Raw genomic sequence first — 12156 nt, forward strand, 5'->3', positions numbered from 1 at the left:
CAACCACCCTAAGTTACTGAGGTCTGCTAACAAGAAATGGTCACAAAAGGGCCATAACCGCTGCTCAAATTCTCCAGCCTGATCTAAGAGGTAAACAACAACATGACACAGACTTTTGATCAAGTCATTTAACTGACAAATAATTTTTTAATTTAAAATCCTGGAAAATTACCATATGGGGTAGTTAGTCAAAATTTTACTTTGTATCTGCTTTATTTCTTTCATTGACATCCAGAATGAAGTCAAACTGCAAAGGAAAGAATCATGGCAAATATTGAAGTTGATATAACTGGTGAACTTACTCTAGCTCTGAGGTACCCCAAGTTAGACATGAACAACGGAAATACATGATTCTGTAACATCAGCTCCATTTGATCCTTGAAGACACTCTTCTGTTGGTGTAAATAAAAATCAGTTTTGGAAACCATTCTTTTTACATACTTCATTATAGCAAATAATCCATTTCAGCTCTCAACCACAGGAAATACAGTGCTTTGTCTACATAATAAAGGTATTGTCTCATGAAGAGATCTGGATCTTGTATCTCATGAGCATAGCAAGTTCAAAGACAGAGAGGTGAAAGAACTGTATATATAACAATCAACTTCACTGACTGAAATACTCCAAACTGGAATTTTTCACTTGCTTTAAAGCAACCAATTCTAGTTGATTTTACTTAAAAATTAATTAGGATAGATAATCTAGTACCTCCATTCTTCATATACCAGAGTACATGAATAGCTGAAGATAAATATAATTTTAGCATGAAACAGATCTGAGTATCAAATGACCTGCTGTTACTATAAGCATTAAAACAACTTATTTTTATATGCTGCAACAATAACTCACATCTTTTTACACGTTTATTAATGGACTTAGATAATTCGTTTGTGACAGAAATCTCCTTGGCTAGAGAAGGATATTAGATGAAAATTATTCCTCATTATTCCAACCTTGGCAAATCCCAAGATACTGACAGGAAGCCAGGACCACCAGCACGGAGATTTTGGACTTTCCTAGCACCTATAAGCCCGGCATACTAGAAAAGATATATGCTGGGGACACTGGTAGCATCCAAAGGAATGATTCAGTAGCTTAGAGAGGAAGAAGGTAAAAGGGCACATTCAATACAAAATGTATCTTAAGTGATCACACTTCACCAATGCATACACCATTTTTTCCCCACACTGAGAGGCAGATGAGAAACTGAGCAGAGAAAAAACACGAAGAAGGGAAAAGAATTTTCTCTTGTGCACAGAGATCAGAAGTATGCACACATTAAACTGGAGCCATTGTGGAGAGCCAGGTGGCTAAGGGAGGGTCACTGTGTCTATGAGCTCCTTACAACCAATCAATCAATCTCTCAACTGACCAGTCAGAAAACACTTACAAATCAAGTATTCTGTGCAGAAACAGTTCATGGAACTCTTCTATCTGCCAAATCCCAAAACAAATAAATTCAGAGTAAAGAGGAGTCTGAAGTGTTTGGCGCTTATTACTCTTTGATGAATTATCTTAGAACCTCATGTTTCAAGACTGAAAATGTCAAATAGGAGCAGTATACTGGAATAAATCTTGTTTTTTCTTCTGCTTAGGACAGGTCAACGGATTTAGAAACCTCCAGTCAATATGAAAGACTTCTCACAACATGAACAACATAATCTTCTTTCACTGTTACACTCCAGCACAAGGGAGGGCATTTACAATCCAACATAATCTACAAAAAGCCTGTAAAAGTTACTGATGTTTTGGAATTTCAGATCAGATCATGGATGGGTACATTGGTTAAAAAAAAGGATGGTAATGTTGGTAAGATGTGCCTTGTAACATGAAGACACATCCTGCACTCACAAAGAATAAATTTGTGCATACTTAACAAAGGAAGCCTTGAGCACAAGACCATCATTCTCATGCTAAAAGGGATAATGTTTTGCCAGTAACTTTTGACGAGGAGCAAGGGCACACTTTGGACTCCAGCATCTACAAAAGTTTACGGAAAATTGTAACCAATGTTACGATAGAGACCAACAGTGTGGCTTGAATGTGTATTCAAAAATACACAAAATTGTGAAGATACTGTCTATAAAGGTGGAGAAAGGATAGAAACTCTGTGCTCTTTCCAGCTATTTTCAAAACTCCCAACTGGCTGATGAAATAAGACTTAAAGCCACACATTGTAGGCTACGAAAGCTGGAAAGCTACACAAAACATTCCCGCGACATGCTAAGTAAACATTTTTCTAGAATCAGAAGCAGCCCACAAGAGTGCAGGCTGTTGGGGGGTTTGCTGAGGAATCACAGGCAGTGCTACTGATGGAATGCACGTTTGCTATTTTAACATCCATTTAACACCATGACCATGAGCCAGCACTGTGCCCTTGTGGCCAGGAAGGCCAATGGCATCCTGGGGTGTATTACAAGGGGGGTGGTTAGCAGATCGAGAGAGGTCCTCCTTCCCCTCTACTCTGCCCTGGTGAGATCACATCTGGAATATTGTGTCCAGTTCTGGGCCCCTCAGTTCAAGAAGGACAGGGAACTGCTGGAGAGGGTCCAGGGTAGGGCAACGAAGATGATTAAGGGAGTGGAGCATCTCCCTTATGAAGAAAGGCTGAGGGAGCTGGGTCTCTTTAGTTTGGAGAAGAGGAGACTGAGGAGTGACCTTATTAGTGTTTATAAATATATAAAGGGTGAGTGCCATGAGGATGGAGCCAGGCTCTTCTCAGTGGCAAACAATTATAGGACAAGGGGTAATGGGATCAAGCTGGAACACAAGAGGTTCCACTTAAATTTGAGAAAAAACTTCTTCTCAGTGAGGGTGCCAGAGCACTGGAACAGGCTGCCCAGGGGGGTTGTGGAGTCTCCTTCTCTGGAGACATTCAAAACCCGCCTGGACATGTTCCTGTGCGACCTCACCTAGGCGTTCCTGCTCCAGCAGGGGGATTCGACTAGATGATCTTTTGAGGTCCCTTCCAATCCCAAACATACTGTGATACTGTGATTAGTAAAAGCAAGAGAGGACCAAGGAACTGTTCTGTAGCAAACAAACAGAACTTTGGAGAAACACGAGAAGAAGAAACTGCGTACAAAATGGGAATATAAAAAACAGGAAAGACGTTAATAGTTTTAAAGAAACAAACTCTGAGATTCTTATTGCACAGTGCAATCTCTACAGACTTCATAAGCATACCTAAGGGCTAGTTGCACTTCCTAAGTTAGGATTTTTTTACTGGAAATAGCAGTTGATAATAAGAATTACAAACATATACCTTTTTCTCTTCTTTACCCACCTACCTTCAGTAAAATATCTGCTAAGGATCCTATGACATGCAAAGCCCCATCTTTTTTTCTTGGATCAATGGTTGGTTCTGTCAGAATCTGGTAGCAATATGCCATCATTTTTGGTAATACCTACATAAGATAGAAAATACACAATCTCCTTTTGTGAAATTACTTTAATAGCATTGTTTCCATTAAAACATTAGTAGGATTCTTCTAAGTAAAAATTTTATCTTGGCCAAAGTAACTGCATATGTACCATCTTTCCACAGTGAAAATGTAGAAGGTTCCCTTTTCAGCCTTTCACCCAAACTTGTCATAATTAATCTCCTCAAAATTTCACATTAGTAATAATAAATAAGGAATCCTGTTGCTTTGAGGCAAATCAAAAAGGTGACGGAAAGACAAGAGGGTCAAGCAGTACCTCACTGATTCTTTTTTTCCCTTAACTTCTCTTCTGGTTTGTCCCACACATATATAAATACATACATGTGTGTACACATATGTATGAAACATATACATATTCAAGAACAGCTTGAACTACAACCTAATAAACTTATTCTCTTCTGTTGGTGTGGGCAATAGCTTGTAAAGCTGACAAGATTTAGAAAGGTTTCCTGGCAAAACCAGTTCACTTCTGGGGGTGTTAAAATGATAACCAGAAAAAGTGAGCAGTTTTAGCAAACGGATGTATGCTTTCCAGGGCCAGGCCCACTACTTTTGCACAGATCACGTTAAATATAGAAAGATCTACAGGAAAGTCATGTCCTCGTTTCAAGAGCAGCTGCATAAAATTGGTTTCATTCTGGCTAATTTCATTGCTGTCAACAGGATTTTAAATAGCATCATTGAAAATTAATAAGGATCAGGTTCACTTTTCCCCCTGCTACTTTAGGAAGCTCAGAACAGCTGTGACAGAAGCTGTTTGTAAACTTGGGAAAATACCACCACATCTATTCCAACTCAGTTCGTATCTAGCAGATTCATTTTACAGCTGCAAGAGGAACCTATTTACTTATTTATTAATTAATTTATTTTTATATATGCATGTATTTTAGTTCTCCCACAACTGACAGCACTCCTTGAGGAGTTTGACCATGTATTAATATTAGCAAGAAGGTTTTTCAAGACCAGATTCCTGTAGCACCTTCAAATTTAAGTGAAAATGACACCATTGAGGAAAATTGAAATAATTAAAAACCACCGGTTCCGTACCTCTTTCCTCTTCTTCGCAGCAGTATAAAGGAGATTCTGCGCTGCTGTTGTAGTGGATGCATAGTCCTCAAATACATCTAACAAATTAAATAAATTAATAAATAAATTAATTCCTTTCCTGAATGACATAATAATAAATGTTTTATAAACCATCTTGTTTGTGAGATATCACAAAATCAAGGTGAATATGTAACTTCAAAACTATTGACATGGTTGTCTTCACTTCAAGGCTAAAGAGTCTGATACAAACTTACGCCACGTATCTTATGAAAGCATTTACTTCTTACCTTCCAAATTTACTGCCTATTCATCATTCCCTTTAGTAGGAATGCATTATTTATTCATTAATTCTTTTGAGACTATGTATTTAAGGGATGAAAAATGCTGGCTTTTTTTTTTTTTAATTAAAAACACTATAGGAAGAACAACAATACATTCCAGTACCATCTGTATACCATATGTACAGAATTTTGGCTTGATTTTATTAAAACCTCATGGGAAACCTTTTGTATGTAAAAACTACTTGGATCTGGGGTAGTTTTATATCTGTTGAAAGCTGAAGTTTTTTAGCTTCACTCATCAAAGTAAGCCTCCTTTAATCATATTGAAAATATCACTTCTATCTTGAAAAAAAATCTGTGCTGTCAAACATGTTCTAATCCAAACGTCCCTAGACAAACTGAATTAAATAAAAAGATCTAAAAATGCAATCTTAAAGTTACATGCTAACTTTTCCTGAGAACTTGAAGATAAAACATGATGGAGAAATACTACCAGACTACTGGAATTCTTGTTCCAAGCCCAAATGTGCCTTCACTAAACTTCAGTTAAATGTTCTTTCACGCCTTTTTATATTTACCTTCCACAACACAATTTAAATCTGTATTTAACTGTCTCAGCTAAGCATAAAAATTTTATTTACTACTTACACAGAAAGAGCTGAATTCATATACCAAAACTCAGCAATATATTTGCACCCCAGTGATCAACACTATATTGTGATTAATTTTTTCCACAACAACTCTCCAAGTTTTTTTCAACTATTCTACGAACATTTAAATTCTGTTTTCACTTATGCTAATCCCAAATCAAATTCCCAAATGTTAAGTATCTCCGTGGTGCCCGGCTTACTGGAGTTTTCCAGCTAAATTTGCTGTAAAGTATCCTTCTCTTGTTCAAAGAGATGACTCTCTTAATAAAAGTAATTATTCATAATATGGTCCGATGTGATATTCCCAAGATTTTGCCCTACATCTTTTGAAAGAATAAATATATTTATTTATCTTACAATTTAGCTATAATAATTGGGAAAATATGCTGAAGACATGATTTTCAATAGGGAAAGAGCAAGTCAGGCCTCTTCTGGTCAAAGTGAGAGCTGCAAGAACTTGCAAACAGCTGGCACATCTGTAATTCACGATTCTGAAACTGGCATTAAGAAGTGAGCACAACAGTTTATTTCGGCTGCACTGACTACATGTAAAGTACAGAAAAGCTTTAAGAAAATAATTTATTTTAAAGCTAACAGTCAAATGGTCAAAACCCACTTGATCTGCCTTCTTCTTTTAAATCCAAATTGGTGAGATTTTAGAAACAGATTTTCTTATTCCTATTGTTCAGGACACTGGTAAAGACACTACAGTGGCCATGCTGTTAACTTGGATTGTGGTGTACAGTTATGATGAAAGCAGAAGATAAATCCTAAACACAAGCATTTACCAAATTTCATGCGGATATATTCATATGGATCCTCCTGCCAGAGCTCTTCATCCTCATCTTTGTAGCACATTAGAGAGAATATCACTTCTTCTGTTATATTCTAATAATAGAGAAGTCAAATACACGTAAGTACATAAAACCAAACTCCAGTACAGCTTCCCTCCACTATGCACTGATTTACTAGATCTAATTTTCAGGAAAGCAAAGTTATTTTAACCAGTGCTCTTTTATTTTGGCTAACAGAAATAAATTTGCAATATAAATACTTTTCTTTTGCAACAGTCCCAGACATCAGTAATTATATAATCTAACTTTATAACAATACATTACCACACACAAAATATACTTCAGTATATAGGCTATAAACAGGAGAACATCACATTCTGCAGAAGAATCTCACCAATTCAACACTTACTATGAGAATGGATTTCAGAGTCCTTCCTCTTAACACTCGTGAGATTAACTAACTACAAGGGAGCTTATGATATGAAAAAATAAAAGCATCCAAATCACTTCTCACTTGTTTGTAGTTCACTTTTAGAACATGTCCTTACAACAGAGCTCAGTTCCTCATAGTTCATGTTCTCTTTGCCTACTATCTTTTATGGCTTTTAGCTTTTATTCATCAATTATGAATTTCCAAATCTACAGACAATTCTGAAGACTGGCAAGCAATGAAACCCAGAACATTATGATTTTCTGGCAGACTTCAAAAATAAAAATTAAGAATTTATGGAACCAAATCTTTAGTTGAGGTAACAGTATCTGCAATAAAAGGTAGTTACAATACTGAAAAAAAACCAACCACATTCATGTAGAAATGCTGGGTTTTGCCCAGATTCATTGCTGCATGCAAGATTCATGAAACCACCTTTAAACTACAAAACTGGTAGGGTTTGTGTTTGGTTTTGTTTTGTTTTTTTTTTAATCACTCTGATGACATGTAGTGTTTACAACTGGGCTTTATGCACTGACCTGTATGTGTGGCTTCATTTGCTTCCATGTTACAGAGTGAATAACCCCTTGGTTCAGATAATTTAACGCTTGCTGAAGAACACGCGGTGCAATATACTCCTTTTGCCTGTATTGGTCTAAGATTCTTAAGAGAACCTAAAGAAATAACAAACTGATATTTTAAAACGAAGATTGAGTCTTGTCCCTCATGTGCAGACATGCAGTGTACCTCTTCAGTGAATGTACATGGACAGATTAATTAGTTTTACAGCAGAGGTTCTAGTGTTAGTAATCACTGTAATGCATTTGATCCAAAAATCAAAAATCATTTAAATACTAAGGATCTAATCTTGCAAGCATTTATGCATATGTATATTTATATGTCTACTACTAGCCCCACCATGTGATCACTTGTGATTGTAAACCAAAGATATACTTCAATATTCACAGGCTCACAGAACATTTTGGAATAGATAAGGAAAAAGCACAGTGAGATTTTCAAATCGGTTGGCTTCTAAGTCTGTTAGTGGTGTCTGTGTTCATTTTTTAAGGACAGGCCACTAAAAAAGACAAATTACTTCAGAAGAACAGTGACAAGAATAGAAATACTAAACTAGACATGAAAAATAGGTTAGCACCTAAATTTGTAAATCAGAAGAGATGTAAACCCCTTAACTTCAATTACCTGTTGTAACTACTAGATATTATCACCACTTGCGATTACAAACTCTATCACACAAAGCTTCCTTACTATAAAGGCTCATCCTACTAAAAAAAAACCCTAGAGTACAAAGCCACTAATCTGCACTAATGGCTGGTGAACTATTAAAGTCTTAGTAAGTGTAAAGAACTGGCATGTACATAAATAACAATAAAAATCAAGGGCAATGCATAACAAAATATTGAGTCACCTATTTTCAGAAGGACAATTCTGCTTCGTAATTCTTCGCAAGACTATAATAAATGTTATTGTGAATGTAACTCCTTCCTTAGGAGTACTAAGTCTGATCTTAAGTCTTTTATACAACATGCTCCTTCAGCAAGAATTGTCTATATCTCATATAGACTTTAGCACGATGTCAGCACTTAACAACTGATGAATAAGTAATGAAGGCTCAGTAATGTAATATTCACATTAGAATTCTTACTAACTCTGCAAGGAAACGTGACAGATCAGCATTTAAGAGCCAGAAATGGAAGAAATATGCACATTGTCCAGTTAATTTAATCTTGAAAGTGAAACTGCTCCCTCTACTACATAGCCTAATTTCTTAACAGACAAACTTTAAGTATCTCAAATGACAACCACTCATGGGAGACTATTTTTCCACTCAGGAGTTAAACACTGCAAGGAGTTTAGAATAGATATGTTCTCATTCTAATTTCACTTAATGTTTACAGCCTTACCACAACCATTCCTCTCTTCAGTTCTTAACATTTACTTATTTACACTGAATTAATATGCTGAGGGATAAATTATTCTGTTGTCAAACTGGATGGAGAAAAGTAATTTTGTTTTGCAGACAACCCTAATATTTTGAAATCCAGTTTAAATTTGACTTGGAAGTGACAACAACAGCCTGGCACCCTGCATCAAAGACACTGGAAATTTAAACAGTAAGAAGCCTGCAGATGCCACCTCAGGGATATTTCACCTGGCAATGTGCTGAGGAGCCACACACTCCAGAAATAAACATTATCTAAACGCTTGTCACTTGAAAAACAGCATTCCCAGGTGTTTTCCTAGGTTTACAGGCCAAAGGGAATCAAGAGCCCAGAATCACGAGCAGAGAGCCCCCTGCTTCTTAGGAGCCTGTTTGGAATAAGTAACCCAAAAGCCTGGACACCGAAGAGCTTTAGCTGAGCCAGAAGCCTGGGAACTACCACTCCAAGTCACCTAATATATGGCATACTGAATGCAAAATGGGAGAAGCTGTGCCAAAAATATCTAAGCTTGGGAGCCAGCACTCTCAAGGCTTCCAGGCACCCAGTTGTTCTAGCCATTCCACCAAACCACGGAGATGCTGGAGATGTGGAAACCCAGGTTTCCTGGGGGCGCACCGTTGAGCCGGCAGAAAAACACAGGAGAATCTGACAGAAACTGCCTCTCTTTCTATGCAACTTTATCAAAACTGAATTGTCTCCACAACACCGTGTTAATCACAAAGCATTAGCAATCCCTAAGAGAAATAATTGCCTTGCAAACTTATTCTATATTTTCATAAAATATGTTATTCAGGTATAAAATAACTTTTACTGCTTTTCTCCAGACACCTTCTAATCTGCTTGTATCTTGAAATCATAGAATGGTTTGGGTTGGAAGGGACCTTAAAGATCATCTAGTTCCAAGTCTCCTGCTACGGGCAGGAACACCTTCCACTAGACCAGGTTGCTCAAAGCCCCAGCCAATCTGATGTTGAACACTTCTAGGGATGGAGAATCCACAGCTTCTCTGGGCAGCCTGTTCCAGTGCCACACCACCCTCACGGTGAAGACTTTATTCCTTATTTATAATCTAAATCTACCCTCTTTTGGTTTAAAGCCATCACCCTATCACTACATGCCTTTGTAAAAAGTCCCTCTCCAGCTTTCTTGTAGGTCCCCTTTAGGTACTGGAAGGCTGCTGTAAATTGTCCTTGGAGCCTTCTCTTCCCCAGGCTGAACAACCCCATCTCTCTCAGGTTGTCCTCACAGGAGAGGTGCTCCAGCCCTCTGATAATCATCATGACCCTCCTCTGGACTAACTCTAACAGGTCCATGTCCTTCTTATGTTGGGGGCCCCAGAGCTGAACACAGTACTCCAGGTGGGGTCTCACCAGAGCAGAAGAAGAAAATAATCTCCCTTGACCTACTTGTCATGCTCCTTTTGATGCAGTCCAGGATACAGCTGGCTTCCTGGGCTGCAAGTGCACATTGCTGGCTCATGTTGAGCTTCTCATCAACCAAGACACCTAAGTCCTTCTTCTCAGGGCTGTTCTCAATCCATTATCCATGCGGCCTGTATTTGTGCTTGGGATTGGCTTGACCTATGTGCAGGACCTTGCACTTGGCCTTGTTGAACATCATGAGGTTCACACAGGCCCATCTCTCAAGCTTGTCAAGGTGGCTTGGTGTAATCAGCAAACTTGCTGAGGGGGCACACAGTCCCACTCTTTGACTGCAACCATCCACCCAATTCCTTATCCACCAAGTGGTCCAAGGTCAAACCCATGTCTCTCCAATTTAGAGACACAGATGTTGTGTGGGACAGTGTCAAATGCTTTGCACAAGTCCAGGTACATGATGTCAGTTGTTCTTTCACCAACACTGTAACCCCATTGCAGAAGACCACCAGATTTGTCAGGCATGATTTGCCCTTAGTGAAGCCATGTTGGCTGTCATCAATCTTCTCCTTATTTTCCATGTGCTTTAGCAAAGTTTCCAGAAGGATCTACTCCTTGATCTGGCCAGACACAGAGGTGAGACTGACTGGCTTGTAGTTCCCTAGGTCTTCCTTTTTTCCCTTTTTAAAAATTCACGTTACGTTTCTGCTCTTCCAGACAGTGGAAACTTCACCTGACTGCCACAACTTGTCACATATGATGGGTAGTGGCTTCGCAACTTAATCTGTCAGTTCCCTCAGGACCTGTGCATGCAACTCATTCGGTCCCATGGACTTGTGAACCTTCAGGTTCCTTAGATGGTCTTGAACCTGATCTTCTACAAGTGGGCAGTTCTTCATTCTCCCAGTCCCTGCCTTTGCCTTCAGTGACTTGGGCGGTGTGGCTGGAGCATGTGCCAGTGAAGACAGAGGCAAGAAAGTCACTGTGTACCTCAGCCTTCTCCCAGGTAACCAGGTCTCCCATTTCCTTCTGGAGAGGGCCCACATTTTCTCTAGTTTTCCTTTTACTGTCAACATACCTACATAAGCTCTTCTTGTTGCCCTTAACATCCCTGCTCCTATTTCATTCTATCAGGGCTTTAGCTTTCCTAACCTGATCCCTGTCTGCTCGGACAATTTCTCTGCATTCCTCCCAGGCTACCTGTCCTTGCCTCCACCCGCTGAAATAAAACAGTATCACTGGATTGCTGTACCTCAGTTGTTTGCAGCCAAAGCACTTACTAAAGACTGGCCTGAAAATACACCTTTATACGATGTGAGGCCTCTGCATCACCAGTTGTTTCTCTCAGCTATATCTAGAATATTTATACATGATGATAACAGCATTTCATCAGCACTTGCGTTTTCTGAGAATTTTCCTGCAGGGTTCTTTTGAATTGCTGAAAAATTAGTGTTACTATATCTTAGTTGCCTATGCCACTGAGTTCTAAAGAACTTCTCAGTCACTACAAGGAACACCTGCCTGACTGTTCAGTTTTGTTTCATAAACTTCAATACCAGCACACTGCTGAATAGCCAAAATAATCTAATTCAGAAACAACTGAACTGTACTTACCTGTTGTATGCCCACAGCATATGTTTTTAAGAAAAACTCTGAGAATTCAAAGTATTCTTTAGTTACATTTCCAGGACTACCATACCTTTGGAAAGAAGAAACACCGATATTTACATTGTGGTAAGTCTACTATGTCAGGAAAACACATTACAAAACATGAAGGACTCTGAGTAGCCTTCCATTTGCAAGGAATCCTTTTCCACAGATTCCTTCTAAGCCTTAATTTCCTAAATAATACTCTGTTTCCCTTTTCTTTTCTTAGATTAGTCAAGTAAACACAGCTGCCTTTTTGTCATGCTCTATAACTTCACTGGTTTTTTATGTGTTTTCAAATCTTCCCCTGCCTTTATATTCAAGCACTTGTAGCTGAATGTAGAAAAAAAACAAAAAAGGCAAGTTTCATGTCAGCTTAAGAGGCATAACAGTCAAATCGTTTCACTATGAGCTCAGACCAGTAGCTGAGCCAGTGAAAGAGTTCAAGGCAGAAGACAGGAGCAGGAAAAATAAACTGTCTCCCTTAACTATACCACAAGTAACGTTACAGACTTGTAACCCCA

At 38.5% G+C, this 12156-nt stretch overlaps 1 protein-coding gene across 1 annotated transcript in view; it reads right to left on the reverse strand.

The window, feature by feature from the left end:
* The window catches only part of IPO8 (importin 8), a 50118-nt gene that overhangs the window by 21368 nt on the left and 16594 nt on the right, over window positions 1-12156 (reverse strand). Inside the window, exons 8-13 of the mRNA XM_080360215.1 lie at window positions 11600-11684; window positions 7185-7319; window positions 6210-6309; window positions 4491-4567; window positions 3291-3407; window positions 303-392 (exon numbers count right to left, since the gene is read on the reverse strand). Of these exons, the coding sequence (XP_080216341.1) occupies window positions 303-392; window positions 3291-3407; window positions 4491-4567; window positions 6210-6309; window positions 7185-7319; window positions 11600-11684 (604 nt within the window). The remainder of the gene's footprint in view (window positions 1-302; window positions 393-3290; window positions 3408-4490; window positions 4568-6209; window positions 6310-7184; window positions 7320-11599; window positions 11685-12156) is intronic.

This window comes from Nesoenas mayeri (assembly GCF_963082525.1).
Source record: "Nesoenas mayeri genome assembly, chromosome: 1".
NCBI lineage: Eukaryota > Metazoa > Chordata > Aves > Columbiformes > Columbidae > Nesoenas > Nesoenas mayeri.